The following is a 7681-nucleotide window of genomic DNA, read 5'->3' as shown; positions in this document are numbered from 1 at the left end:
AGCAATACTGCACTAAAAATGTACTCAAGGGAAAGTAAAAGTACACATTTTAAAAACTGCTTAGTAAAATGACAATTCCTGAGAAAGACTACAATTACAGTAATTTGAGTATTTGTAATGTGTTACTTTACACCACTGATTACGAGTAATAAGGAAATCTGCAAACAACAACAGATCATCTTTACTGCGCTTATCAAATTATTCATGTGTGGGTGCGATTTGTAAATTAATCTAATTGAACGTTTGATGTCATTACACAACCAGTTTCTTTCCATCCTACACAAAGTAAAAGCCCCAGGCAAAGGATTAATTGAATAACGCTTGAATGGTTCTGCTTTATCTGTGAACATTTTGGGAGTCTCAGTAAAAAAGTAAAAACATAGGACGAGTCTCCAATTTCATGTTACGACCCATCTAGGATGTAAAATGCACATACACTTTACCTGCACCTACACTTTACCTTACGTCTTTAGAACAACTAGTCCATTATTGACTGATAACTTTGTAACATTCAACATTGTATCAACAGCTTGTAATGGAGTAGCACAAGTACGTTCCAAAAACAACATTTGCAGTTTCACAGCCATTATAAATTCTTAATGCTTGGCACTGTCAAACTACTCATCTTTTTATACAATGACAGCACTTGATCTGACTTGACTGGTTTTTATTTGCATGCACAGTTCTGACACATGGATTTAAATACCTAAGCAGTTCTACCTGTCACAAGCATTAACTTATCACGCACTCAAGTTACTTCAGGCCAAGTTAAAAGTGCTCTGATGCTTTTTTTTCATGGTTGTCATCATAAATATATCAAACATATATTAATCATATTGATAAGTATATATTCATTACAACTAATAAAAACTGTAATTCGTGATCATAATAATGCTAAAACTCTACATGATAGCTAACTCAAATCAAGTCCAGACAGGATTATCTGGTTTCTGCTGCACCAAAGGCTTTTTTGGAGGCCTTACATAAACTCTACTGTAAAAAAAAAAGAGCTAGAATAAACAGATGTAGCACATACATAATTTTCATCCATTTTATAGTGTGTCTTGAAAGAAACGACAACAGTTTGACTGCTGTGAAATGGAGCAACATTTGGCCCTATATGACAAATGTGAATTTAACTTGTCAATTTTTTCCTGTCAAATTGTTTAATGTAATGTCAAAGGTTTAAGAATAACTCCACTTTCTTTTGGATAAGGCTTTTTTACAAGTCCCCTGTAGTTAAACAGTTGAGTTTTACCATTGTTTTAATCCATTCAGCTGACCTCCGGATCTGGTGGGAGCACTTTTAGCTTGGCTTAGCATAAGTCACTGAATTGGATTAGACCATTAGCATCTTCCCAAAAAATGTCTTGATAATTTTCCCATTTAAAGCTTGACTCTTATGTAGTTACATCATGTGCTAAGACAGACAGAAAATTATTAACTTTTCCTCTCATTCTAGAGTAATAGCTAGTAGCTAGCTCTCTGCCACTCTTACATGGTTGCCCACTGAAGCTAAGCAGGGCTGCGCCTGGTCAGCAGCTGGATGGGAGGCCACTTGGGAAAGCTAGGTTGCTGCCGGAACCTGCTGCAACAGGGGCACTTAACCTGCGGTCTGTGTCAGTCAGACAATTACAGCTCATCCAGAATGCTGCAGCCAGGATTCTGACCAGAAACAGGAAATCAGAGCACATCACGCCTATCCTCAGGTCTTTACACTGGCTCCCAGTAACATTCAGAATAAATTTTAAAGTATTATTACTTGTGTATAACAAACCTAACACAAACCAAACCTAACAGATCACTCAGATCTTTAGGATCATATAAACTAGAAATCCCAAGAGTTCATTCAAAGCAGGGTGAATCGGCCTTCAGCAACTATGCCCCTCGCTGCTGGAAACAGCTTCCAGAAATGATCAGATGTGCTCCAACATTAGGCATATTCAATTCAATACTGAAAACACATCTGTTTAGCTGTGCCTTTACTGAATGAGCACTGTCCTTTGTCTGACAAATAGCACTATTATATCTTTTTTTTCTTTTATAACCTGTCTTAACATATTTTAATCTGTTTTTAACCATTTTTATTATTTGTTTTTATTTTCTTATACTTTGAATTGCCATTGTGTATGAAATGTGCTATAAAACTTGCCTTGCCTATTGTTTTAACAGTGTTTTTGAAGCAATAGTTTCAGCACTGGTAAACATAAGTCACACAACACACTCTACTCACTCTCTCTTTTAACACGGATGAGCTTCTGTCAATCACTTCTTTGTTTATACACACATTAGGTGTGTTTTGGTGTTGGGCGGGGCTTCTGCCCGCATTTTTAAAGCCTGAAGTAGGGCAAAAGTGTGCAAAAGCCAGTCATAGACAGAGAAGACGACAACTCATTTGGGTGAAATTTCCCGATCTTGTATTTAAAGGTAGGTATTTTGTTTCTACATACAGTATACATGTTCTGCTTGTCTAATAGTGCATATTTGTTTTGTATCTAAGAACTAGCATAACCAGTTGAGCGTGACACTGAACATAAATCAATAAAATGCTTTTATTGTTGTTTATATGAGAGTTTCGAGAAGCAAAACTGTAAGAGTTACTATAGAAAAAGTCTAATGTTCAGGGTTATTTAAAAATGTGAACAATTGTACTGATAAATAAAGCTGCAAAACATGTTTAGTATGTAGAATAGTGATCAATGAAGTGTGAGATGGTGTGATGCATTGACATGTCAGGCTGCAACCATGCCTTTCTTAGATTTTTTGTCTTGATTCCTGTCTAAATATCTAAAGATTTTTTAATCAAGAAGCATTTTCAAGACAAGCAAAAAATATAGTCTTGTTTTAAGAAACAATCTGCCAAAATTAAGTGAGATTTGTCAAAAAAACAAGCACTTTTTGCAGTGTATATGATCTAAAAATGAAGATTCTGGATTGGATGAATATGATGTGACTATTTCAAGCTATGTAATATGTAATTGCTTTTCCTTTTTTTAATAGTCAGATTTAAAAATGCCTCCTCCAGCGGTTCCTCATGGCATGTGCCTGAAGGTCATGAATGATCGTAACATGAAGGGCGGCATGGGCTCTGACACAAATCCATTGAAGTTCATGGACCAAGACTACAAGTTCCTACAAGACTACTGTCTCAAGACAAGGCAGAGATTTGTTGATGAGTTTTTCCCACCAGACCTTCGTTCTATTGGTGAAGGGCTGCTGAAACCTGAAGTCATGGCCCGAGTGGAGTGGATTAGACCAACGGTGTGTAATTAAATAGCTTAAAGCAGTGTTTCTCAACCATGTTCCTGGAGGACTACCAACAATGCATGTTTTGGATGTCTCCTTGATCTGTCATACCCATTACAGGTCTTTCAGTCTCTGCTAATGAGAGACATGGAGAATGGGCAGAGCCGGTGGTCCTCCAGGAACATGGTTGAGAAACACTGCCTTAAAGTGTTTTTTGTGTGTGTGTGATCTGAATATAAGCTTATGTAAATTAATAAAATATGCAGTTTTGTCGAAGATATATATTTTTAATTTAAAGTCAATTGGTTAATTAGTCAATTTACTAATTAAAACTTTTAAACTATATTAATAAAGATGGATTACATATGAATAAAAATCTTGCTCTCATTAGGAAAACTGGAAAAGAGAATTTGACCAATAATTATAGTAATTACACAGAATGCATCAGTCGACCAAATGCCAAATACTGATGTTTTTTCTTGTTTGATTTCAGAAATTGTATCCAGAAGCTGCTGAATTTGTTGTAGATACAGTATCCAGGTTCGACTATGCCCAAGGGTTTATAGGTATGTCTGGGTTACCATAATTTTGTTGTTTAAGCACTTAAAGATGCAGCCTGTATTAGCAGTTTACTTGACCTGCCATCTAGCTGTATCACACTAATGTTTAGCTACTTTGTAGAAATGCAGTATTTAAAGTCAGTATTGATCTTTTTCCCCCAATAGTGGGCCAATCAGTCAAAATATTAAAGATTATATTCAGGGATCTATTCATTTCTACTTTTTATCCCTTCCCCTTAGCCCTCCTTATTGTGTGTTTAAGTGTCTCGAATTTCTTTTGGTTTATTGGCATAAGGCAGTGGTTCTCAATTCCGTTCCTCGGGCCCCCCTCCCACCCTGCACATTTTATATGTCTCTCTTATTTGACAGGCAAGGATCAGTTCATGGATCTCTCCGGTAATGAGTTGATGATCAGAATCATGTGTATTACGCAAGGAAGACATAGGCTACGTCCAAAATCGCCTACTACTCATTTGAATTAGGTGAATTAGGTGCTCATTAGGTGCTGCATTTGAATGTACTACTCAACTGTTAGAAAAGTACATTCTATACAGAATGGCTGCATCCGCCATGGGCCCTCTGACAAGTGAAGAGCGGGCCCTTGATAATGTCTCTATGGGGCCCCCAAAATGTGTGGGCACTTAGATTCGTCCGATTCGCCCCCCTCCCCTAGCGGCGCCACTGGCGAGAAGTACCCGGATGACATAGTACTTTCGGCGAGATTCTGAAGTGTGCATCTAATGCACGCTTCGCTATTCAAGTATGGGAGTGAAGTGACGCAACTGACGCAGGTAGGACACGTGATGATGACAAAATTGTGGATGTAGTACGTCCAAATTCCATTCATACTGGTCACATTCATACTGTATAGAACATACTTTTTTTACGTCGAGTAGTACGTTTAAATTCAAAAGAATTACCTACTGAGTAGTAGACTATTTCGGACACAGCCTATGAATGGAACTCATCCGCCATTTTGTCATCATCACATGACCTACCTGCGTTAGTTGCATTGCTTCACTTCCATTCATAAATTCTCCAGCGGGGCATCATGGTATAGCATAGCATGCATCAAATGCTCACTTTGGTAAAGTCTAAATCGGATACGCGGCTGGCCGGAAGTGCGAAATGCACATTAATATAGCAGCATTCTTATGACACTGTCTAACAATAATGAATATTTTTACAGTACTGTGACAGTTGGGTTTAGAGTTAGGGTAATGGTAGACATTAGAGAATCCAATTTATTGGGTAATTTAATAGATATCTTAAATAATAGTCAGTACAACTACTGTTTTTACCTTACTGTGATGGTTGGTTTAGGGTTGGGGTGGGGGTAGACATAAATAAAATACAATTAATGGGAAATTTTATAAATAATATAAATATTTTCGTTAACATCCAGCCGCAACCATATCTGATCTAGCTACAACCGCGCATTTCAGAATCTTGCAGGAAGTAGGTCATCCAGGTACTTCTCACAGACTATTTTTCAAATTGTTTAAATTCAAACATACTATTCGGCTAACATATTTTTTTTTAGCATACTATATAGTATAAAAGTGTACGATTTCGAATGCAGCCATAAAGGACTGTAATTGAGAACCACTGGCATAACTGTGCTTCTTGCAACATGATCCACTAGTCATAACAGGGATGCCTCATATGAAGTATCATATGCTTTCAAGCTGAAAACTAGCAATGTTTTCTAAAGTCCAAATGCAGCGCAAAATAACTTTCAGAATGAAAAATCTGATAAACATTACTATACTTGTGTCTTCTGGAATAACTTGCGCATGATGATGATGTGTGTGTGTAGTAGTGATGTCCTAATGCTTAGAGTAGTATTTTCTTCCCTACTCCTTCACACTGAGTTTCTAGGGCCAAGGAGAAGGCATATGAGTAGGCGTAATGGGAGGAATGTAAACTACACTGCAAAAATTATTTTCTTACCTAGTGGTTTTATCTTATTTTTAGTCTACATATCTACAAATTCTTAAATCACGAAGCATTTTCAAGACAAGTAAAAAATATTGTCGTTTAAAGAAATAATATGCCCAATTTAAGTGATTTTCTTCCTAAAACAAGCAAAAAAGTCTGCCAATTGGATAGGAAAAATAATCATGTTTTCAATTTAAAATAAGATTATTTTTCTTACCCCATTGGCAGATTATTTTGCTTGTTTTAGGAAAAAATCACTTAAATTGGGCATATTATTTCTTAAAACAAGACAATACGTTTTGCTTTTCTAGAAAATGCTTCTTGATTTAGGAATATTTTGTTATTCAGACTAGAAACAATGCAAAACAATCGAAATAAGAAAGAATTTTTTGCCGTGTAAAATGGGGATTTGAGCCTATAATGATCCAAAACAATGTACTGTAAGCATCGTGCAGTAGCCACCATGTTGGATCCCCTCCAGTCCTCCCTCACTTATGATGATCCTGCTGCTTAGCAATGGCAGACACCACTGGAGCACAAGTTTCTGAGAGCGTTTAGAACGAAGGAAGGAGAGCTGAAGCTGGCATTACCACATTTTTAAGATGTTATTTAAAAAGATGCATGGCAATTACTTCAGTGTGTCCACTGGTTCGAGTCTTTTGTGTTTGGACTCAAAAGCAAAAAAAAAATCTTTTCTTACTTTAGAATTGCTGTCTTGTTTCTAGTCCAAATATCTAAATATTCTCAAATCAAGAAGCATTTCTCTAGACGAGCAAAACATATTGTCTTGTTTTAAGCTATAATATGCTCAAATTAAGTGTGTTTTTCCTGAAAAGAAGCTAAATAATTTGCCAATTGGATGAGCAAAATAATCTAGTTTTTCCTTTTGACATACGATTATTTGGCTTACCCCATTGGCAGATTATTTATCTTGTTTTAATTAAAAACTGACTTCATTTTGACACATTATTTCTTAAAACAAGACAATATGGTTTGCTCGTCTAGAAAACGCTTCTTGATTTAAGAGTTTTTAGATATTTAAACTAGAAACAAGACAAAAATCTAATTAAGAAAAGCATTTTGTGCAGTGATGACTGCCTCTTTTGGCTATATTAGCGCTCAAATTTGCTAAGAACAAAAATAAATGCCTTCAATATTAAAGAATACAATTTTTTTTAAAAGGTCAGATAACAAGTATCAACTTCACTGTGTCAATTGTTGTTGTTCCTCAGGAAACTGTTGGTTTCTGGCCTCTGTTGGTGCCTTAACATTTCAAAACAAATTACTACAAAAGGTTGTTCCAGATGGACAGTCACTCAGACAAAATTACACTGGTTTATTTCACTTCAGGGTGAGTTCCTTTCTTATGTGTGCCATCTCATAAATTATTTATTTGTGTTCTGAACCTGAAATAACTGTTTACTCACACTTCTGCTGTTATAAATTTATAGTTCTGGCGCTTTGGAAAATGGTTCGATGTTGTGATTGACGACAAGCTGCCAACAATTAATCGCCAGCTGATCTTTGTCAAATCTAAAACATATAATGAGTTCTGGCCAGCCTTGCTGGAGAAAGCATATGCCAAGTAAGTGCTGTTATATCATTAAAGATATGAAATACAACCTCAAGCATATGTAAGCAATAACGCTGTTGTTTTTAATACAAGCATGGTTGTAATTCATGTGGAGTAAAAATGTATATCTGTTTGACTGCGTCGAAACAACTTAGAGCTAGAATGACTGTTGCAGGGTATGTGGCTCCTATGCGGACATGCACACCGGCCGAGTGTCTGAGGCCCTGCTGGACTTCACTGGCGGGGTTCATATGCACTATGATCTGAAATCGGCTCCGACTGATTTGTGGGAGATAATGTACCGTGCTTCCCAGTCAGAGGTCCTTATGGGCTGTGAAAGCCCACCGGGGGTAAGCCATAA

General features: G+C 36.7%; 1 protein-coding gene across 3 annotated transcripts in view; it reads left to right on the top strand.

Moving 5' to 3' along the window:
• The first annotated feature begins 2322 nt into the window (after positions 1–2322).
• The window catches only part of si:ch211-202f3.3 (calpain-1 catalytic subunit), a 28859-nt gene continuing 23500 nt past the window's right edge, over positions 2323–7681 (top strand). For 2 of the 3 annotated variants that reach the window (XM_056476851.1, XM_056476853.1), the window contains exons 1-6: positions 2323–2427; positions 3001–3261; positions 3740–3812; positions 6980–7098; positions 7199–7332; positions 7496–7670. In XM_056476851.1, coding sequence (XP_056332826.1) covers positions 3013–3261; positions 3740–3812; positions 6980–7098; positions 7199–7332; positions 7496–7670 — 750 coding nt within the window. In that variant the 5' untranslated portion in view covers positions 2323–2427; positions 3001–3012. The remainder of the gene's footprint in view (positions 2428–3000; positions 3262–3739; positions 3813–6979; positions 7099–7198; positions 7333–7495; positions 7671–7681) is intronic. The other variant, XM_056476852.1, reaches the window with a different exon arrangement.

Source organism: Danio aesculapii, chromosome 17 (assembly GCF_903798145.1).
Source record: "Danio aesculapii chromosome 17, fDanAes4.1, whole genome shotgun sequence".
Classification (NCBI taxonomy): domain Eukaryota; kingdom Metazoa; phylum Chordata; class Actinopteri; order Cypriniformes; family Danionidae; genus Danio; species Danio aesculapii.
Note: the sequence above shows the minus strand (reverse complement) of the source record. Positions and strands in the feature narration are given on the sequence as shown.